This window comes from Triturus cristatus, chromosome 7 (assembly GCF_964204655.1).
Source record: "Triturus cristatus chromosome 7, aTriCri1.1, whole genome shotgun sequence".
NCBI classification, from domain to species: domain Eukaryota; kingdom Metazoa; phylum Chordata; class Amphibia; order Caudata; family Salamandridae; genus Triturus; species Triturus cristatus.
Genome location: NC_140590.1, coordinates 1,259,125,281 through 1,259,149,322, shown reverse-complemented (window position 1 = coordinate 1,259,149,322; position 24,042 = coordinate 1,259,125,281). Strand labels below are relative to the sequence as shown.

The following is a 24,042-nucleotide window of genomic DNA, read 5'->3' as shown; positions in this document are numbered from 1 at the left end:
AACATGGAATTTGAATTTTTGCTGTCTAAACTGGGGAGTGCAGAAGGGGGTTTGAAGGTGGGAGCTAGAACGATTGATTAAGGGGACTGAATAAAGACAAAGAGGCAAGTGAGGAATTTGAATAGCTGGAGCATAGAACAAAAACACAATCACAGTGTAAAGGTTGAATCTAGAAAGAAAATATGCGATTCGCCTACTCGATGGATAATGCCTGAATCATACTGTTATCCCTCATTACTCCATGTCCAACTGTTCCTCGTACCAGTTGTCACTAACAAGATGGAGTTCATCCTATAGGCGGGCATCTCACTTGTTGCTGAAACAAGAAAACACCACCACCCACCCCATGCACCCAGTGCTTAATTTGAGCCGGAGCTATCCGGTGCTCAGCACCGGCACCTAATCATCAGCACCGGAGCTTCTAGCACCAATTAAGGACACACACATTTGGAAGTAAAATGATTTTCCCCATGATCACAGAATGTTGAGGCACGCCGAGACTCGAACCTGGTTCCCCAGCTCCGAAATCTGCAGCTCTAGCCATTAGGCCAAGTCCTCTCCAGTATAATAAGTGCCGGGGCTCTAGTCATGAGGCATTTTGCACCAACACATTTCTCCTGCTGGCGCTGCCTCCTGAGGAGAGCCCCGGCACTTTTTATATTACAAATTAACCACTGCATGCACCCCTTGCAGGTGCAGGCACGAGCGGCAACAGTTGCGTGTCACATTATTGACCACAAAAAGTATCAAGCTACACATGTAGCATAACAAGATCATGACCAGAAATATTGTCAAGATCAATGAACATTTACTAATAACCCCACAGTGATGATTATTTTGAAGTTTATATTGCTGTCCTGATATGTGCTAGGTTGATATTTTGACCGCAATAAAGTAGAATGCAGTGGCAAGCTACCACCAACATTTATCTTAAATATTACCCGAGCTACCCAGCATGCCAAGGCCATCACACCTCCAAGAGGCAGGGTACGACACAAGGAGTAATGAGAAAGAGTTGGAATAGAGAGAGCAAGTAAGAAGTAGTGAATACAACCCTCTTCTTCATCACAGCCCCTACTTTAAACAGTACCACAGAAGGAAGGCTACAGCCTAGTGCCATCTCCATCAAAACACACTAAAGCATGAAATGCTGCAAATACAAGGTGAATTTATTTAGAAGTAACAATGTACAAATGACTGAAAATTACCAAGCCCCAAACTAGATGCCACTGCCGCCTTCACTTGCAAACAAGAGGGAGGCATCAAAGTATGGGGCATAGCCCAAGATGCAGTCCTTCGAATGTCAGGCTAAGTGTCTACCCAGACCTCTTTCATTGTGCTACTTACTCACAGAATTCCCTGACTTCGTGCCAGAAGTGGCATATGAACCAATGATCATACTTAGGAGAGTGCAGTCCTATTGTATCGACTTATCATCCTTGTGACAGCCTTAGACCTCTGGTCATAGAACGCAAAGGTCATATTTGGACAGGATAGGTTTAAGAGAATGAAAGAGAGATACCTGCAATGCATCCTAAATTAATAGGAGGTGTCCAGCCAATATTAGGGCCCGGACAAGAAGGCAATAAATTACAGAGCAACCAGGCCACCACCAAACCCCCTTTCTGCCAACCAATCATCCTGTTCTATGGTTGCCTCATCACTTAAGTAGCCACCACTGGCTAAAGAGCTGAGACAAATACACCAAGTGAAGTGCAGTCCCAAATATACACAAAAATACAGCCAGAACCTTAAAAGGCACGGGACAATGGCCTTCAGGGTACAAAAACCCACATAAGCTTTACAGTGTCTGTTGTAAGTGTCATTAGGCAGTATCACTAAAACAACTGAAGAACTAAGGGCCAGATGCAAGCTACACGGGTTGAAAAACTTCGACCAGCAGGCTATTTTGAGAACCGATCTATGTCCTTATAGGTCGGTTCGCAAAATACAGATACCTGGCAGGCCTCAATTCAACCTAAATCATGAGTATTAACAAGGGAAGTTGCAAGCTGTGACCCACTATCAATTGCAGCTATCATAGGGATGGTGGCCCGCCGAGGTCAGCAGACCACCATGCCGGAGACGGCTTTTAAATAAAGGCAATAGAGCAATATATTAAGATTTTGTTAGATCTTCAATCTATAGAAACTGAAAAAGTAATACATACTTACCAGAGTAAAAAAATATGCCTTTAAGGAAATTATACCAGCAATTTATGTCAACATATTACTGCCTGTACAGTCAGAGGTTTTGTCCCAGCACCCTTGTGAGGTAAATACCCCAGAGCAACACTGGTCTGCAACACAGAGCTTAGGAACCTGAATACTGTTTCCAAAGATGGATTTCTGTGGCAAATAATCTTTGGTTTCAATACATCGCCAAATCCCATTTTTTGTCAGCAACCGCAACTAGTCAATGCCTAGATTTGCCATTGGGGCGTGGTGAGGGGCAGGGTGAGGTGTGGTGTGGTTGGAGAGTTAAATCTTTTGCATCCTTGAATCCAAAATCTGGAGCAATGAAAATTTGAACTATTCTTCCAGAAGTTCAACGGGGGCCGTAAAATGTATTTTGTTCTGCTGTATCATCTCAAGCTCAGAAAGACTCCCTTATTGCAACCAGCAGAGTTTCTGCACATTTATAAACTGGTAGGGACCTGTCCCCACCTGGCATGCTTCCTGGAGCCTTGAGGACAATTGAAAGCACATCAATCGATGAACAAATTCTGGGGCCCAAAATACATTTTCAGAAATTATAAAAAGTTGAGCACATCATGCAACACACACTTTGCAGAACAGGCATTTAACAAAGCCACTTACCCATCTCTCCACTGTATTTGCTTAAAGGCCTTACAACATGGGGTCTGTGGAAGAGAGAAAAAGCAAAGGAAAACGTTAAAAAAAAAGATAAACAAACTTTGCAAAAATGAAAACCTACTTCTCAAAGGGCATCACATTAAGTGGCATCGCCACAAAAGGGAGGTAGAGGTGTATTGGGAGGAGTAAACGAAATAATAAAATCAATTAGTGAGATAAAAATATATTTTTTGAACTGTGGGAGAGGATTACAGAAAAAACTGTAAGTGTCGAGTTACTCTGGTACTTGCACACACACGGTCCATTACCAACAGCACTTTCTGGTGGATAGAGCCAGGGACTGCCTTTCAAATCAAAGGAGTTGATTGGATAGAATACAAACTGACACATGCATCCCGTCCATTCCTCCCGCTATACCGCACCCATAACCCATGTGCCACACCATGATTTAACAAATTAGTTCTACTAGCACAAATGAAATGCCCTGTCTCTGTGAGGGTCACTATTTCTTATAAAAAGTTGGTAAAATCTGTTGTCCACAAAAAATGTTTGGAAAACAGTCACCTATGTCGCTACAGCCCCATGACACTTTTATTAGCTCAAAGAAGTACTGACCTTTTAACCAACATCAAAGTGCATTATGGGACTTGTAGTTTTTCTTTTACCCTTCAAGTGCAACTCAAAATCCCAACATGCAAGGTCTCGTTGGCTAAAATGTTTGGGCTGATCGAATCTGATATGTGCAAGGGGACAGTCAGAAATATTTTCATTATGCTATATTGGTATCTGGAATGCGTTTTGTCATGCTTTCACCATTTCCGCTCTTCAATTCATTTGCATTGCATTTTAGCTTCAAACTTTCCCATAAATACTTGGGTGTGTGTCTCTGCTTTGGAGGCGAGAAGTCTGTATTTATCAATATTTAACTGCCAACACTGATCTGCAGTGTTTCCATTTCAGAGTGGTCTTGTCAATTAATTAATCATTTGTAAAGCGCACTACATACCCGGAAGGGGCTCAAGGCGCTGGGGGAGGGGGGGCCGCTACTGATCGAACAGCCAGGTCTTGAGCATCCTCCTGAAGGTCAGCAGGTCTTGGGTCTGTCGTAGGCTCAGTGGTAGGGTGTTCCATGTATGTTTAAAGGTGTACACCGAAGCAGAAAAGTGTAACTGTACCTTAGAAAACTAGGTTTCTGTGAAGATTGTGTTGCTATGGTACAACAGGAATAGGCATTTACCCAGTAGCCGCATTAAAGGGTCTCTAGCTTCATCCTTGCTTTCACAGTGTCAGTGGTCTTCGGTATGTGTCTCCATGCCCTTTTCAAGCTACTGAAACTGACCAACTTGTCCGGCAAGGTGTACTACTAAACAAGTTGCAGTCTTATTTCTTAGACTGTTCTCTAGTTTCAAATCATAACCTTTCTCCTGGGTATCCAATTTTCCTTCCAAGTGTCCAATCCGGTTTCATACTGTGACATCCTATATTTGAAACTCCTGTATCATATACAGACCACTAATCTTAAAGGTAAGGTGGCCGGCAATGCTACATCTGTAAGCAACTTGGCCCCTCAACCCATTTATAGGTCGAGCCTCGGCAGCGCATGCGCTGCTCTGTGAGGCACGCTGTATTCAGGTATGGACTTGAAGCTCCACCCACTCTCCGCCCATATTTTTCACTGGCTTGTGTCATTGTCCTTTGTAAATGTTGGCTTCTGATTTGTTGATAGGCCTATTAGTGCCTCCTTAATATCACCCTGTCTTCTGTTACATCCCATTAGGACTGGCCCTTTTACGTGTATCCTAACTCGGGAGATTTCATTAGAAGTTTGGAGCACTATTTACTTAATTAATATAGACAGGACTTGCAGGATGCCAGCAATGGCGGCTGTTTCTATGTATTAGCAGCGTGCCATGAGCGCTCTCGCTGTGACTGCCCCCCCCCAGCACTCACGGGATGCCGACCGCTTCTATATATTAGCAGCGCTTTCACTGTGGATGTCCCCTCCCCCCCCCACAGCATTCCCGGGACACCAGCAATGGTAGCTACTTCTATGTATTTATGTATGCCAGCGTTTATACGACTGTGGATGTCCCCCCTGAAAAAACACTCGCAGGACGCCGGCAAGGGCGGCCGCTTCTACCCTCTGCTATCCTTCTGAATCCAAATAACTGACTAACCTATCTACCACTCAAATTACTTTCATATTTCACTATACTAATTCAACACTAATCCTTTATGGGTAACGTAGTAGCGTGCCACTCGCTGAAAAAGCGCTTCAACGCCTTGTCAGCGCCAGTAAGCGCTGTATAAATACAAATACAATTTAGTATCAGAGCGCCACAAGATCACTGTGACAAGTCACTGAAGTCTTTGATTTCAGCTCTTGGTTTCTTGAAGCATGATCTTTAGTTACACCTGAGGGTTGGTTTAATGCGTCGATCTGCTGCGGACTGGTCAACTAGCTAACAACTCTGCAATATCAAAACAAACTGACCTATTCATTGGGATTGTCCATCCATCAGAGTTTTACTAAGTCACTGAATCATCTTGCTAAAAAACACCTTCAGACTCAACTAGTCGATTCAGAATGAATACAAAAAATAATAATCTCCACACGGTTTCAGTTGAACTTCTAGTCTCGGGCCTTATTTTTATGGTTAACTTCCTCATCTCTTGCACGCTGCTTAGATTTCAGTTTTAGAGGTTACCTTTTCTACCTCAGCACAGGGGATCGGCATTTGACTAGATATCTTTGGGAAGGGCTCTATAGGTTCCTGCGGATTGATTCTTTCAGGCACCTGGGATACATCGGACAATGGTGCTTGTTACAACGGCCCGACAGAGGGTGGGCTTGCGTAAAAACGATTTCTAGCTGGAGGCGTTACACCTCTAGGAAATGACTCGTGTCCTAGTTACCAGTATCATTATGTGCATTAGCTAATTTGAATTTATGAGGTCACCAAGAGGTAATCCACATACGAGTCCGAGTTCGAATGTTTGCTCTCTGAAGAAGGCACCTAGAAGTTCTAGCACCGCTGGCAGAAAAGGCGGGGGTGCGCTTTTGACTGTGGCAATGGAATAGGTCTCGCATTTGTGAGAGTTTGAGCTATTGGCATTGTAAATGACAATGCCTTTTATTTATCTATTTTAAAATCCAACATATAAATAAAAGACGTTATCATTTACAATGCCAGTAGCTTAAACTCAAAAAATGCGAGACCTATTGCACTGTAAATGCTTGTTTAGAGTATTGTAGACAGCTGCATAGTAGTCATTATCGCAGTGCCGCCCTGTAGCTATAAGGTTTCCGGGAGGCGTTTCTGAAAAGGTAGAGATGCCATTATGCTAAGGGTCAGTCATTTCTCGCCTTGACAGCTGATGCATAGAGGCAATCTTTTTGCTGCGGTATGCTACACATACTTCAGAGGCTCAGTGCAGCTACAGAGTGTTATATTAAGTTGCCTTCACTCAATCCCACAGTGCGAGCAACCCAGCAAAATTAAACTCTTGCTTCTTGTCGGACTGATATGACTGGCATGGGGGCAACTACAGGGTCGGATTGGTAAGGCGGGCACGCAGGCAATGGCCGAGGGGCCAGTATCAAAGTTCCAGCTTTGGGCTGCTTTTTTGGCAGCATGTGGGGCCGATTTGGGCTGTGTCTGGTGTGTTTAGATGTCGGCATCGGCCCAGTGGGGCCTGAGTGGCATTTCTGAAGGCAGATGGGCGTCCATTGCCTCCCTTTTTTATCAACGGGAAGAGGCGTCACTCCCTTTCACTCGCTGGGCCGGCCAATTGATGTGTGCATACTGAGCGGGGGCCTGAGCAGGGAGCGGCCTCGCTTGTTTTCAGGTGTATATTAAACTTCGCTGAAGCAGCGTTTTGCGGAAAGGCAATATGCAAATCTGGGCCACTCTTTATAGCGTGCCCGGGCTGATGTCTAATCCCAATCCATCCCTGGGCAACGACAGACAAGTTCGAAGAGCAAGTGCCATGTAAACTCAAGCTTCTCTGAATCCCTGGGCATCCAGACTGGGCAACAACTTAGCCAATCATTGTGAAGAAAAAACAAGCATTGGCATAGCCAATAGGTCTCGCCTTTGGGACCTTATAAGAAGCCATGCAACAGTTGCATAACTAAATACTTATAAGGTCCCAAAAGCGAGACCTATTGGCTATGCCAAGCGGCCGAATGGCTGCGAAAGTGATCGCGATCAAACATCAAAGCGGCCATGTGGCCGCGAAAGTGAAAGTAATCGCGGTGCGCGTGCGGGCGAACATGCACTGTAGCTCTAGGCTGGCCTGATAGCACTTTTTGGAGCCCTCTCAAAAAGTCTCACCAGACCAGCGCATGCGCTGGGTCAGGCGAGACCTAAAAAGTGGCCAATCATCGTTGTTTCCATCGCAAGTACTCCAGAGCTCCAGATTTCCTGCTGAATGGTGCAGGCAGGGAAGAACTGGGCTCAAGGTCGTCTGTATGTATTCTGTCACAGGATGGAGGGGGAGGCAGTGAATGAACAGTGAATGCCCGGAGAAGGATTCGGCTCGTCTATAAGAGCCCATGTAGGAGCCGAGCCATAAAAATGTTTAGCATGTGACTCATTTAACAAACAATGTCAAAATATGATAACAGTTCTTCAAAATTAAAGTGTATTTAATTAACATGTGGAAATGTCCCACCCGGTACAATAAATTATATCACTGCATTTGGAGTCATTCATTGAAAGAGCTCCCACTCTGAAGAAGTCTACTGAACCAAAAGGCAAGTCATTTGTCAAGAGCACCCTTTAGATAGCCTTGATTCTTATTATACACGAAGCAGGTTTAGATTCCATGAAATATGAGGTTTGTGAAGAATGCATATCTTGAACTCGTGTATTTGACTGTGCTCTAGTAAATGATAATGAAGAAAAAAAGAGGGTTGGTGAAATTAAATATTTGCCCAGGATCACGCAATGGGGGGAGCCGGGATTAATCTGAGCATTTCTGGATCCATACTGTGCAATTCAGCCAGCTGGGCGTATCTTTCTCAAAGGATAATGCTGCGTCTTTAGTTCTTGTGGGTTGCTGGCTACCTCATGGAAGGCAGTGTTTTGAGATTTTTTTTAGAACGCTGTGTCTGGCTCAAGCATACATGCTTTGTTGATTTGTTTCTGTTATAAGTAATAACGTTTCTGTCACAGCTGTGTCAGGGGAGCTGCAGAAGGAAATGAAACACCGCAAGGAGGGAGATGAGGGGTCTCACATAATAAAAAGAGACGCCACTGACTAGCCACTGACTATAGTTGTATCGCACTCGACATGAATCCGTCTCTCATGGGCCCAGTGCTTTAAATGGGCCGGTACTGGAACCGGCACTTTTTTTATTTTGAGAGGGAGAGTACCGGCACTTGTCAAAAGAAATGCTATACTTTTAATTGTAGAGTACCGGCAATTCTCAGAAACAAGCAGGTTCTCTAGTAAAGAGTACCTGCACTTCTATTTTTCCCATTTCAAGCACTGCATGAGCCTGCAAATGAGAGAGCGGGAAGAAGGAGGCTGTGGGGTTGGGTCTGCCCTTGACTGACACACAGCTGAGAAGCCACACCAAATCGACCTTCCTCTTTCTCCGACAGCAGGGCAGATCAAAGTGCAGGCCGGTCTTTGGCTTGGACTTTGGCACCCTCACCGCCATGTACATTACCATCCATCTGGCCAGTCAGTGCTGGGCGTCTAGCCAATGAGAGGCCTACAAAAGTACGCCACAACATTTCTTACAGCATTTCTGATTGTCCGTGAGCCCCAGAGTCCCACACCTCGTACACTGTTTATGTGACTTGATGTCTAGTTATCCGTCGGGCAAAACAGACATTAAATCTTCTTGTCCATCACAAAAATCAACATGTCTCAAGCTAAAGGAACCCCCCGCCCCCGCGTTTTTCACCTGCAGGCTACTCACCCCACTTGTAGACCTTGGGGTCAGACTGGACATGAGCCACCCTGCATGCATACTCATCACCCGAGGTGTAGGTGAACTTGAAGTACTTCATCCATTGGTAATTCCAGTCATTATCGAATGACATATCCGTGGCCTGCGTGTTTTTTATTTCTTCTCCATTCTTCAGCAGGGTCACTTCGATCTCCGGTGGATGGAAGCCACGTACCAAACAAACCCCTGTGTTCTCCTTTCCTTCCTCCAATGGGCCAGTCGTGTACATATTCACTTTGGGAGGATCTGCATTGGCAGGAAAGAAAAACAGGTCGGTGTTACCAGGAAACGCCACCTCCACTACTCTCCTCTCCACTGCCTTATGCAAAGAAGTACCAGCCTGATAAACCCCCCACTCTAGTCCACATTATCAGCCCTTCTAAAAACCTCTTACTCTCCACCCTCAGCACAGAAAATATTCTTTAATTACGGCTCCACTATCAAAAATATTATGGGGCATATTTACAAGCCCCTATCGCCAGAGGAACATCACTTTTAGTGACGTTCCTGTGGCGATAAACCCTTCGCCTTATTTACAAACGGTGTAACACGACCTTGTGAATAAGGCCCCCTTTTACACAGCACTTAGAGGGAACGGGCGGGCAATGGGTGTTGAGGTGGGTGTTCCGCCGCAACACCCATTTCTTTTTGATGCTGTTCCCTATTTACAAGGGTGGAGTAAATAGGAGGCAGCGCCAAAATTAAGACCAGGGAAAACCTGGTCTTCACAAGGCTGAAACAAGGAAAAATGTGTTATTTCTCCTCGTTTTTGCTGTTACACAGACAGCAAATTGCCATGAATGGTTGTTTATGTGCAGGAAGATGTCCCTTCCTGCACTTAACTCATGAAAAGACAACATTCCTAGGCAGCAATGGATATAAATTAATAGGTCTAAATGAACATAAAACCTAAAAATTGAATCAGTGTACTCATACAGAGATAAAAATATAAATCATTTTATTTATGTTGAATAAAAATATAGCTATGTGTACATAAATATACTGCAAACAGATTACATATACCATAAATAGGACAACATAAATCAATCATAATGACAAATAGTAATACAAAAAATCAATGCGTTACAACATATACAATACATTAATTAGTGGCTTGAAAAACAAATTAGGATGTTATTTTTTATGTTAGTCGATCGACTTCCTGGATGTTAGACAGGCGTGCGACATCACGTTTCGAACCCTCCATTATCCTTACAGACCTCTGAATTGACGCCCGAGTCTTCCATTTTATCTGGAGACATATGTATCAATGCAAAGGTTCCTTTATATCCAGCACAAGTTCTTGTCATTGCCACCGGTTGCCGCTGCATTGACGTCCGTCTGGGATTCAGAATTACTTTGGCTTTTCCTGAAGAAAGCGTTTTATATGCCGAAACGCGCGTAGAAAATTACATCGCTCTACTGAAAATAACATCCTAATTTGTTTTTCAAGCCACTAATTGTTGTATTGTACATGTTGTAACGTGTTGATTTTTTGTATTACTATTTGTCATTATAATTGATTTATGTTGTCTTATTTATGGTATATGTAATCTGTTTGCAGTATATTTATATACTCATAGCTATATTTTTATTCAAAATAACTAAAATTATTTATATTTTTATCTCTGTATGAGTACACTGATTCAATTTTTAGGTTTCATGTTCATTTAGACTTATTAATTTATATCCATTGCTGCGTAGGAATGTTGTCTTTTCATGAGTTATTTTCCCTGTTCTAGGAGCACCTAACATTTACATGGGGCCCTTTTATATACACTAGCCTTCCTGCACTTAAACAACCATTTACAATTTGCAACTTCTATGTGTGCTGCACAATGCAGCAAACATAGAGGTTAAAAAATCACCATTCTGGATTGTTTATGTGCAGGAAGGGACACCTTCCTACACATAAACAATCAGTCCCCACAACACAGGCACTGTTGCACTATGGTGCCTGGATGCGTGCATTAGCGATAGGCAGCTAAATTTAGCACCAGCGCAGGGAGAAAAGCAAGGCCGCACCCTATTATTGTAAATTACGGCGTATCCCTGCATTTCTAAAGTGACTGCGTGTAGCTTTATCAATTTCGGAGCTAACCCGCGCTCCACCACTTTCTTATACACATGCCAAAATTTTAGGCATTCGATTTTAGAAGGAAATGGGTGTCATTCAAATAAATGAGAAGATCCCATCAAATGCACATTTCTACAATGATATTCTGTTTGGCAAATGCATCATGAAAAGCTTATGCACATACATTCATGATCGTTAAACGTGTGTTTCATTCCTAGTTGTCTTTCAAAAATAAACACAGTCTTAAAGTTCAGAGATCTGAAAGGACATTTTACCATTACATATTAATTTTTTAATTTTTTATTCTGAGGGCCTTTAACCGACCTCTGGCTAAAATCTTGTAAGAACTCTAAGTATCAGATCAGAAGTTAGAGAGGACTCCTCCCGGGTGATCAAGACAGGCTGGAATGACATCAGCATCCTCCTTAATCCAAGGCTCTTGTAAGGCTTTCTGCCTTCACTGAATGCTTCAGGGGGTGTGTTTGCTCTTGAACAGACAAGACATTTGTCCATTATAACAGGAACAGCAGGCTTGCTATCTCACATGCCACAAAAGACTCTATTATTCTAAAACAGGCAAGCGAGGTGCAGAATTAGGCATTTTATTTATTAACTTGCTAGCAGGGCCAGCTTAAGCACTGATGGTGCTCTGTGCGGCAAGGATTGTTGCCCCCCCTCACCCCCAATGACCACCTGTGCCAATGATTCCCTCACTAACACCATTTAACAGTGCCGCTCAAGTCTCCATAACCACTGTGTGAGAAGTTGGCCTGGCATATGCTGGTCACTAGTTATAGTGGCCACCTTGCACCAGTCCAATTCGACTCTTATGGTAGATAGGTTTAAGACAACCTTTTAAAGAAAGCTATCCTAGTGGTAGCTGTGGAGAGCAGCCTTTAGGCTAAGTCTCAGAGGAATGTAAAGCAGCTTGTTTTACCGTATAATCTCTTGAATTACCAAATGAAAGAACACCACACAGGTATATATATAAAATATATATGTATTTATTTCTAGACACACTCTACTAATCTCTTTATGCGATTAGAAGTCAGGAACATATGCAAATATCAATGTTTCACAATAAGTTAAGCACAAATATGGCTGGGGCCCTAGGGGCGTACCAGACCATATACTAAAAAAGAGGTTTAGGAAAGTCGACTTGCAAGGGACAAGGCCTAGGGCCTGTAGAATCGCTGGGGCTTCACTAATCCACCCAAGGCAGGTAAGTAAAGGACCCACGAGAGACGAGTGCAGTGTGAGAACACAGCCGTGGGTTCCCTATTGATTTCAATGGAGCAAGTTGCGGTTGGATTTTTAAAGTTTAAGGGTACTTCTAGAGAGTCTACAAGCAAGCCACTTACAAGGTAAGTAGTTCGAGGGCCAACACCCACAGGAGCACTGGAGTGCACGAGTTACCTCACCCAGGGAAGCCGGATGCATAGGTGTCTTTTGGTGTCGGGTCGCATCGTTGTTTTCAATGGAAGCCAAAGAAGTTTTGCTGCTTGTGAAGACTAGAGAAGTGTCCGGTGGAATCCAAGGCCGGATTCAAAATGAAGAAGACCTGAAAGCAGAAGGGACAGTGTTCAGGGGCCAGGAAGATGGATGCCCACGGAATTCGGGTGATTTCAGGTGATCAAGGGTGTTTTGACTCTTCAGCCACGAGGTCCAGGAGATGTCGACAATGACCAGGAGCTGGATTCCGAGTGACCCACGAAGTCTGCAGCTTACTGAGGTGTCGGCACCCGGATTGGAGCCAACAAGCCTTGGCAACAGCAAGTCTCGTGGAATATGAAGAAAGTCAGCGCTGCAGACCAGCAAGGTCTGAGGGACTCTCCCAGCGAGGGTAAGTCAGGGCAGGCCTGGAGCAACCAGGGGAGCCCTTTGGTTCAATGAGAAAGTCTTCAGGGAACCCACGAGCCAGCCAGCAAGGGATCGCGAAGACGCCTCGTGAGGATTCGCTTCACAGGAGCCCACGGTCACTCGGGACAAGGTAGGCCTCTGATTTTCTAGGGAAATCCTGCTGGAGGCTTGGAACACACGTGGTCCAATGCACAAGTTCGTAGAACGTCGTGAAAGGGTTGCACTCGACAATAGTGCACGGTACCCGGGTATTGCTGTTCCTCGTCACTCGTGGGGTCCACTCACCTCAGCTCTGCTGGGGACTCACAATGGCCGTCGAGAAGTCAGGAAATCCACTTCTGGGGCTGCAGGGACTTCGAACTCCAGCGGGAGCGGGAACGTTTGCGACCGTTGATTCAAGTTTTTGGTGCCTTCCAAGCAGGAGAGTCACTCCTTGACTCCAAGGGAGATTCTTCAGTCTTCCAAAGGTAGTGGAACGTCGAAGGTCCAGGATTCTTCTTGTAGAGTGTTGTCCAGGGATATCTAGTTTGCAATGGCAAGGGTTCCCTAACTTATACTACAAGGAAGGGAGGGACTAGCTCTATGACCACTCCTATGGGAGGGTCAGGGGAGTGGGTGGCTACTCCCACTTCCCTATGTCCAGTTTCGCGCCGGAGCAGGGGCTGGTAGCCCCTGAACCGGTTTGAGCTGGCATATGCACAGAGGAGCCTACTGCTCCCCCAGTGCAGGACTTCAAAGCACTCTAGGAGTGCACCCACCCAGCCCCAATACACTAAATCCTGTCTGGAAGGTGGTTACACCTCCCTGTGACAGGATGCCTATTGTTAGGCCTCCTCCACTGCGAGTTTCGGTCAGCAGCAGGAGGGCAGCCTAGTGTCTGTGCTGGTGGCATCCATTTTGTGATGCCAGGGCTCTTCAGGATTCTACCGTGTTTCCACAGTGGGTACATGTCTATCCCTCTAGAAGGGTGGGTTCATACTCCCACACCAGTTACTGGTGTGGGGGTATGATTCCAAAGCGTTTGACACCAAACACGACAGGTTTTGATGCAGCCATCCCAAAGTTAGCATTTACCGCTAGGTTATAATGCACTTAAGAGTATATGGTTTAACCGCATCCACAAACAGTAACAGAGAATGGACTCTGAGAGCTGCAGAGGGGCCCTGCTCAGGCAGAGGCACCCCCTCACATGGAAACCAAGCACCCTGCCATCAGGATTGTTAGGGCCTGCCTTAGGGGTGACTGATAGGTTTATATGTGTGTGTAAGGTGAGATATAGGGAACCTATACCTCAGTGAGGAGTGCTAACACTACTTCACCCAGGCTGCAGTAGCAGGCCTGTGGTGTCAGATTTAGTCTGCTTCCCAGGGGTGGCATAATACATGCTTCAGCCCCTCGTAGGTCTGTGGAGTACCTATGCCCTTGGTTCCTAAGGTACCATATACTAGGGGCTCATAAGGTACCACAGTATCCAATCACTAGTGCATCTAATATGCACTCCAAGTTGTTTAGAGAGAACAGAGAGGCTGGGGCCCTGATTAGCAGGGACCCAGCCAGACTATAGCCAGAAACCAGTGTAAACATCAGAAAAAAAGTGGGAGCAACATAAGTGCAGATCCTACTCTCCTACACAGTCTCTCAGATTCATTTAGTTTTATAGTGCGACTCATACCAGTGGAAGGTGTCAGAGCACTTTACATCACAAACACTTTGCACAGAGACAATCAGTTGCAGTCAGAGAGAGAAAGGTAAACACCAGTTTTGTTGTTAAAAGAAGAGGCAGCAATTTGTCAGAAGACAAATGGCTTGATTTAGATTTCAGCAGACGGGTTACTCCATCACAATAGTGACAGATATCCCGTCTGCCGAAATACAAATCCCATGATATGCTATGAGATTTATAATTCGGCAGACGGGATATCCGTCACCGGTACGACGGAGTAACCAGTCAGCCGATATCTAAACCAGGCCTACAGTAAAACATTTGACCTTTGTCTTTGAAAGCACAAGAAATGTGACAAGATAAATGCAAAATTTAAAGGCATCCTTATTGTGCCTCCACCATCTGAACTCCAACAATCTGTGTGGGTGCTGCAGCACCCTCAGCATCTCTACTTCCAGCGCCTGTACTTCGATATTCTTTCCCTTCATGGAGAGGGCCATATGCAACATAAAAAACCTTTAGAGATATTGGTATCAAGACTCTCCATAAACGAGACAAAGTTATCAGTGAGCCCTTTGAGATCATTTAGACTCTGAAACATTAAAACCTTGTTGTCTGCATTCAGAAGTGCAGGTATGGGGTTAGATTTTAACTTGGGCATATATTTTCCATGTCTAATAAGGAAGGCTTTAAGATTGGTAATATATAATAGCAACAAGATGGGAGGGAGGACACACACTTGTGTGGCTCCACGATCTAATGTAAATGTGTCAGTACATTCTCCCCCTTCACCATACCTCACTGAGGCACAAACCTTTGTGGGAGAGCTCGAGAAAAGTTCACAAAGGCCTTATCTGTGCCTATATTTGTTAAAAGTCCCCAAAGCTTTCTCCAATGTACTCATTCAAAGGCACTACTCAAATCATAAATAATAAGTAGGGGGGGCTTTACTATGGTGTACTTATTAGATGGAGAAGGTTTAGGGCATTGCTCTGTTGTCCCGAGCCTCTCCCGGAAACTATATTGCACCTGTGAGAAGCTGTTTAAATCAGCAGACCATGCCACATTCTATCGAAGGCCATACCTACGGCCATTACTAATGAATCGAGTAATGAGATCGGTCTGTAACATAGGAGATCTTGTCTATTAACTTTTTTTAGAAACACGTACTATGGTTGCTGTATTCCACAAATATGGTAATTTAGTTGTGAACAGGATTGTTAAGGTAAGATTTGTTTTCTGTATTCTTTACGGAAAGATTCCAATCAAACACTGGTTCATTTTGTGAGGTGTTTATAATGGTGTTGTCACTCGTTTTTTAAGGTTTTAATTCAAATAAGGTCGTCTTGGTCAAATGGGTTCCTTAAAGTTCTCTAAATACCGGGCGTAATGCCGCTTCAGGTAGTCTCAGTCAATCGATTGTTTATATTAGGGGGTTAGGGGTTTCCCCCCTGTCAAGGGCAAGTATCAAAAAAGAGAACTTTTGCTCAATATACGGCCAGTAAGGGATCGGGACCTTTTCACCCCTCATCTCATAAAACTATGGTAATGTAGTTGTGCAGGTTGAGTTCACACCATTGGTGGGTGAAAAAGGAGCAAAACCAAAAAAAAGTCGATTTATCATTTTTGTAGCTCTGTCGGGACCACACTAGGGTACTGGCTTTCCAGAGGGGCTCGAAGACTTCAGTGACTACCTCATGCAACTCAAACATTTCCAACTGCAGGAGGGCAGGGCTCTTGTAACATATTAATGTCAAAATATTTTACATAAGAGAGCCAATCCTCATCACTTACTTTGGTTGAAATGCCAGATATGTTCCAACTAGAGATTTTTAAAGATGGAGAATTATGATCAGCAGTAACTTTGTTGGTAAGGGAGGGGATGCCCATAGGAAATGGGGATGGGACCACCAAATTCGATTTCAGGTTGCCCCATGGGGTCGCAAATGATGGCCCAATTCTGTGAATCAGTCCATTTGCGACCTCCAAAAAATCATTGGACATTTGACCCATAATGTATAGAAACAAGACTAAAAATTGCCCAGCTGAGACATGGCACAGCGTGCAGTAGCCACAAGACAATGCCCAGCATGCACTGGCCATATAAGTTCAGGCAGGGGCGTTCCAATCAAGAGCGCAGGAAGTGCAGAGAAGTATGGGGCTGCCTGCAGATCAATTACATCTACTTTTTTACTGCTAAACCAGTACTTACAGTGCCTGATTTTCCCTCCTTGCATTAGGAGCTATACCACCTTTGCTATGCCACTGGGTAGAGGCAACTCTTAATTTATAAAAGAATAAGAGCCGGGAAACAACTTTTGCTCAGATGCCTACCGCTGGCGTTAGGACCATCGAGGGAGCGCAGTCTTGATTCCACCTCATGCCTTTTTCATCCACCATCAGACACTCCCTGGCTCTCTACCTCCCTCTCGCAGCTTTTTTCATCCCTGCTTTCTCTTATTGTCGCCGTTTTCAGGTCTCGCCTCAGACAGCGCTTTAGCGCTACTCTCGCGAGAGCTTTTGTAAATGGGGGATCTGGAAGTGCAAACGAGTGCTTTCAGGCCTCCAAATACAGTGCATGTGCGCCGGGCGCGCGCACCATTCAGCAGCCTGCACACCATTTGCTTTCACTTTCGCGGCCGCTTTGATGTTTGATCGCGATCGCGATCACTTTCACGGCCGCTTGTCACTAACTGGGTGTTTGTGGGCGCTGTGTGATTCTCTGGAGGTTCAAGGGTCCCATTCTGCCCGCTTCTGGTTCTTAGCTGCGTCATTTCTTACGTAACTATTTTCTGTTTCATCTTTTGTGTTGTTTGTTTCAGACCCACCCAGTACCGTTCTGATTATTCCTTCCATCTCTGGTTGTATCTATCCCCTTCACCTTGCTTTTTTTTCACAGAAATACAAAACTGTGCCTGTTATAATAAAGTCACTATTTATTAAAGCACTAACGCCCTGAGTTTGTAATAACGTCTATTAAAAAAAACAATGTCCGTCATCAGAATTAAAGGTGTGAAGTCATTTCCTCTGTTGTCATTGTTATCGAAGGGAGCGTGATGTCATTTCCTCTAACACAGTGTTCCGATTATGCCTCTGCCTTTAGACCTGCAGCAGTGTAAAATTTGGTGCCATGCTGAGCTCCTAGTACTACAAAGCTGTCTGAAGGACGGCATAACAAAAGAGGTGGCCGACCGTGGCCCCTGCCCTCTGCAAATCCAGGTCACTAAAAGGATGAGGACGGAGCAAGACCGCCTCACAACAGGAGAAGACAAGGCCATTCACGTAACTAGACTGTGAACAAAATCATTTCTGCGATATTACGATAAAAGGAAAATCAGAGCTGTTGACAAATAGCAAACTTGTGTTTTTCTTTTTTTTTTGCCGGTGACATTTTAATTTGTGCCTTTTAGTCACGTTATACAGCAGATGTCTAGAGCACCAGCGCCAACAGCTCCCTTAACTCAGAAATGTGTTATTCACCTCCATCTTACACTGCCGTATAAACCCCTCCCCCCCCTGCAAGTTGAGTTGTGTCAGGCCTTTCCTCGTGCCTTCGAAGCACGAGTGCCTATTGCACAAATATATTTAAAGAACAGGGATAGCAAACTTCAAACACCGAAGCAGCGCGAAGCAAAACACATTATGTTCAATTAATGGGACTCTGAAAGGTTACGTGATTTGGCAGGCTCAGCTCAGCACATGATATAGATAAAGATGTTCTGACGATAATCACCATATTTCTCGGATGAAAGATTTAGATATATTTAGATTTCTCTGTGCTGTGGACCGCTGAATTATACATTCTTTGCCACTTGAAAGTCGAGTCTTCAAGTAAAGAATTGAAAACTTCATAAACTGCTGCATATGTTTTATAGCTTTTCATTTAACATATATGCCAATATTAATAGATACGGTATGGCAGTGTCCAAAACCTCGTTATAGAGCAATGAAGATGAAATGCATTTTTTTTAAAGATGTACTTAATTGCAATCACGCCGAATGCTTGGCTGATGAAAGCACCCAAATATAGCATTCATATGTATATAATTTGCTACATAACATGCAAGTATTTGATACAAAGGTGGTCTGCAAGAAGATTAGCACTTTTTCAGGGTTGTAGTAAAAAACCTTCTAGGTTTTCTTGGTGCGCTTGTCTTGTACATTAATTGAATTCATATGTGGCCTTTTTCAGTATTGATTGTGGTCAGCATATGAGAGAGATAATTTTTTTTAATCGTACTTGCAAGCCAGAGCTAGTCCAAGACAAGCAAGGAAGCCTTATTGAATTTATGGATTTAGGCATGTGTCGATGTCAGCCATTTTAGGGTGCAAAAGATACACAATTGATGGACGGAATGCAGAACAAATCAAAACATTCACCCCCAGTCAAGAGATCTGGGTTAAATCCATCATTCTTTTGGTAACCATGCCACCCCAGTTTAGACCTGGCCATATTCAAATCAGTCTTGACCCTGTGCCTCATGGGATGGCCATTTTAGGCTGGCCATATTTGATCGTTGTCATGGAAGGGCATGGGAGGCCGTTGACATGGAGGAAAGACCTCAGACTCCACTTCCTGTTCCTTCCTCTTGACTGGCCCCTCTGTGGTGTCTCTACTGGGGCTATTATTGAACTAGGTAATTGACCTGTAGACAATGTTGGTTTCTTGTTTTTTACTGCCATTGCTGTGGGAACGGGGACCTGATAATTATGCACTGATGGAGTAGTATAGGCTCTGAGTCGCCACTGTTGCCTCCAGTGTGGATTTGGGCACTATCAGGGATAGAAAGCTCCTGGTGAGGCCACTGCCTCAGAGGACGGAATCAGTAGAGGCCCGTCTTAGGCTGCATAAAAGTGATATGGGCCACCACTGGACCCTTTCTTTGATAGCAGGATGGGATTGGTGGGGCTGCGTTGAACATGTTGGCTGGTGAGGGGGTACCGGCTTAGATATGCCCATTTAAGCGGGTTTGTCAGGGGAAGTGAATCATTGACTGGGGTAGGTACCACATTTGGGGTGTCTGGGGCAGCCTGTATGCCCCTTTTGGGTTTGGGTTCATTGCTGGCGGTTCTTTATTATTTTTTACAAGGGGGGCAGGTTGCGTTGGAGGAAACACCTTGTAAGGGGTACTTATCCTTTAACATTTTTTCTCTGTAATGGGTTGCGGCTGACACACCCAAGAACATCCAATTAAAAGTTGCAATTTATTCTCCGACAGGCTTCCTGAGCCAAGCTGCAGTCCCACTCTGACCACCAGTGACGCATTTCCTCAGTAATAGGCCCACTCAGACAGCCTGGTCACCCTACATCCTTAGCATAACAACAGAGGACACCTGGCAATGAGACAACAAGAAAAAGATCTCCCTTGGCACGTGCAGGCTCCGCCAGTGTATACCTTCCCAACAAAGGTAGTCTTCAGTCACAATTTAAACAAGCATTAGCATAGCCAATAGGTCTCGCTTTTGGGACCTTATAAGTATTTAGTTATGCAACTGTTGCATGGCTAAACACTTATAAGGTCCCAAAAGCGAGACCTATTGGCTCTGCCAATGCTTGTTCCGTTTTATTTTCCTTTCTCTCCCTCTTTTGTGTTTTTCCTTCTCTTGCTCTGGATGGAAGTCCGATGATGAAAAAATAAGCGATGGTCCCCAAAAACGAGTGCCGGAGGACCGCATCTACAACCACTGGCTAGGATCAGGGCAGGCGAAACAGGCACTTAAGGTGTACATCAGAATACACCTTAAAAAATAAACAGTCAAGGTGAGATTTTGATAACCTCATCATTGGGTATTGAAATCTGTATTTAACCAACACATTGTAAATTGCTAACAATTAATTTGAATGCGTGTTATCGGTCTAAAATTCCAAAAAGAATGAACGTTCCCAATTAGGAGTACGTATTCAGAGCCATAACTACCCCCCCCCCCCCCCACACACACACACACAATACAGAGCTCCTTGCAGAAACAACCGCGGCAGGTGCTCCACCCACTGAGCAGTTTTATGAGGATTTCAAGATTAGCCTGTCTGCAACGCTGGGCTTGCACCTTCAACAGGAAACTGTAAGGAGGAACCGAGTTCCACATCTTTGCATACAAGTGAAGGACGCTCTCTGTGCGTCTTGTGGTCTCACGTGACTCAAGAAGCTTCCAGCACCTGGTTACAAACGGTTTCACTGCCATGTCTCGGAGGGCGCCTCTCCTTGGCGACGGACAGGAAGAGCTATATTTATGTGACCACACCCTTTTAACAAACGGTTGCGGGATCAATCTAACAAAGGGTACTGAAACGTTTCCGTGAACGCTAGAAACAGAAAGTAAAACCATCGGGTACTGCATCACGTGATTTTCAGGAAAGTCCCGGGCACTATGCCAAGGGCACCACCCGAAGCCAACAACTAGAACAGTAAACATTTTTTATCAAAGGGGCTTTCTGGAAATTGGTGTTCAACAGTAAGAGCACCGGAAACCGAGCAATAAACTACCCACTTTTTTGATCACCCACAAGGTCGAACTGGCCCATGCGGCAATCGGGCAGCACCAACGAGCTGGCCTGGCAAGCCTGTCTGTGGGACGATTTTGGCTGTTTGTGGGCTTGTTTTATAGTATGTGGATATGTTTTTTTTCTGGTAACTTCACTGATGTTACCACAAACATTGCCTGCAACGAGCACACATGCAACTCTCATTCTTTGCAAAAACACTGATACCGCCTGTCTTTACAAGTTTAAAACTTCTCTGCGTTGCGAAACGTTTTTAGCTATCTGATTTTTTATTTTAAATGGGGCCACTTGCTATTTTTTTTCGTGCATATTTCTATAGCGCGAACTTGACCCGAAGGTATTGGAGCGCTTTACATAGCACCGTATTTACATCACACATTCAGGCACGGGGAGATTAAGTGATTTTCCCAGAATCACAGGATGTGGACGCGACCCCGAGGCTCGAACCCTGGTTTCCTGCACCAGAGGCGGCAGCGCAGCCGACGGACCACATCCTCTTTTGGGGCCTATTTTCTGCCCCAGGCTGACCCTGCTTACCCTTCTCCGTGACTCTTCAGTGAACTAGTCCGTCTGGGTGTACTGCGTCAAACAGCCCAATTGCGTACCAAGTGGCCAATACAGTTGATCAGAAAATACTTCTCGCTTAGCATAATGACATTATCACGTTAAACCACGAGCAAAGAACAAAATGCAAAAGAACCAAACACAAAGGAGAATATTAATTAACAGGCGAGGTTGATAATTGAAGAGGCACACCAATGAATCTCAAATATAGATGTGCTGGGGAAAAAAACAAATATACATGTGCTGGAAAAGGAAAAAAAGGTTGCAATCGAAATGAAAAATGTTAAGGAAAACAATAGACGGTCAGAACCAGAGTGACAATAATCAACCACCCATCAAGAGACTGCTGAGGGGTTCAGTGCCGACTGCCGAGTGTCACCTGCGTGTCACTGCTTTAAATATGGGACAGGTCACATCTGCCTTTCATCCTTTCAAGGATGTTGAAATAAGTACTATTGAGCCAGCCAACATTTAAGTGCCAAACAACAAATCCAGGTGTGCGCCATGCTTTGGTCGATGAATTTGTTCTAAGTGGGCGTGGCCATATTCCAACACCACAAAGCCCAGTTTAGGCTCAGAATTTTTTCTACTACAGGTGAATCATACTAAATTATGCAGCGGCAAAAGGATAAAAGTGCAGCTTAATGAAGCACGTTCTCTGGCCACATGTTTTTAGGTCTCGCCTGACCCAGCGCTTGGGCGCTGGTCTGGCGAGACCTTAAGTGAGGGCTTCAAAAAATGCTACCGCCGGCTACAGCTTGCAGTGCATGTGCGCGGGCGCGCGCAAGCTGTGGCCGGCGGTAGCATTTCCTCCCCCAGCTTTTTAGCCAGCTTGCTAGAACGCGCAACAAGCACGCGCGCTTGCGCGCGCTTCCCTTGCATGTTTTAGCGCGTCATCGCGATCACTTTCGCTTTCACAGCGATCGTGATCGCGATGACTTTCGTGGCCAATGCTTGTTTCCTCCTTTTTAGTTTTATTTATTCCAGTTTGCATATCGCTTCTTTCTTCCCTTGCCCATGCAACCTCTGTTTTTGTTCTTCCTTTTTCGTTATATGTCCTGCCCCCTTTCCACCTAGTGTGCTTCCTTCCCCTCCCTTGTTCCTCCCCTCCTTCCCGCGTGCACCATGCAGTCCTTCCGCATCTCACCTCTTTCCCCACATTTCTACCTGCGCCGCCTCTAATCCTATAACCATCCTCCCCACTTTGCTGTCTCTTTCTACACGTGGTCCGTCTCATTTCACTCGTTCTCTGATTGCCTTTGTCCCAGTACCTCCTGATGCACACCACCACATGTCCCTCTATTAACGTCTCTCTCACGCTCCTTCTCTCCTACATCACTCCCCCTCATTATACCATGCCATTGCACCTACTCCTCTACCCCCCATCTCAGCCTATGTCTCACTTCTTCCACATCATTACTTCCCCAGCCCTCCCTTTGCACCCTCTCACCACCTTTACACATCTTCAGGTGCACACACTCTTTTCATGCCTGTACTCCCTTTCCTCGTGTCCCCTCTAGAGCAGCACTCTCTTTTAATGTTCTCTCCTCCACTTTCTTCCTTCCCATCACTTCTCTTTGCCACTCATTTCTTACAATATCCCACCCTTGAGCCCCCTCCCTCACTTTCTTTTCTTCCCTTATTACGCTTCCACATTTCATTCTTTCACCTCTTCCCTCTGTGCCTCACGGCCTTCCTCTTCTACTCTCCACTATTCCCTCAAAAGCCTTTTCTCTCCCTTTTCCTATGCTCGCTCCCGCACCCTTCTCCCGCCCCTCTACGTCCTTCACTTCTCCAGCCTCCGTCTCATCCTCTCATCCGTATCTCATTGTTTTCGTCTCCACCGCCATTGTCTCATCTGTATCTCGTTATCTTCTCCACTCTCGCCTCATTGTCCTTATTTTCTCTCCCTCTGCTTATCCGTCCTCATCTCCTTCTATTCTCCCTCGCCCCTCTTTCTCATCTTCCGATGTTCTTTTCTCACCTTGCAGCGTCCTTCTACCCCTCTACCTGCGTAAAACCCTCCTCTTCTCCACACCTCTTTTATTCCCTCCCTGCTCGCTTCTAGCACGTTTTCTGTCCCCACCGCCACATATTCATCTACTCTCCCCCTCTCCATCCTCCCTTCTCAACTCTTTCTGGCCTCACCCCGACCTCGCACCTTATTTCCTTCAGGACAGTCTGGATGCTTCACAGCTCATCTGGCCTCGCTAACAACCCCCCCCAACCTCCTCATCTCCTTCTTGCCCCCTCTCCAGCCTCCCTCTCCTCTGGCCTCACTTCCCTCCCTGCCCTCCACATCTCTTTCTTGCCTCCCTCCTCTCCAGCCTCCCTCCCCTCTGGCCTCGCCCCCCCTCACCATCACTTTCTTGCCCCTCTCCTCTCCAGTCTCCCTCCCCTCTGGCCTCGCTGCCCCCCCACCATCCTCATCTCTTTCTTGCCCCCTCTCCAGCCTCCCTCTCCTCTGGCCTCGCTTCCCCCCATCTCTCTTTCTTGCCCCTCTCCAGCCTCCCTCCCCTCTGGCCTCCCCCCCTCCCCATCTCTTTCTTGCCCCCTCTACAGCCTCCCTCTCCTCTGGCCTCGCTTCCCTCCACA

The 24,042-nt window shown here is 45.3% G+C and overlaps 1 protein-coding gene across 1 annotated transcript in view; it reads right to left on the bottom strand.

Annotated features, from left to right (window-relative positions):
- LOC146811765 (beta-2-microglobulin-like) overlaps nt 1-24,042 on the bottom strand; it is a 51,432-nt gene that overhangs the window by 8,720 nt on the left and 18,670 nt on the right. Inside the window, exons 2-3 of the mRNA XM_085618757.1 lie at nt 8,752-9,027; nt 2,820-2,863 (exon numbers count right to left, since the gene is read on the bottom strand). Coding sequence (XP_085474883.1) covers nt 2,850-2,863; nt 8,752-9,027 — 290 coding nt within the window. The 3' untranslated portion in view covers nt 2,820-2,849. The remainder of the gene's footprint in view (nt 1-2,819; nt 2,864-8,751; nt 9,028-24,042) is intronic.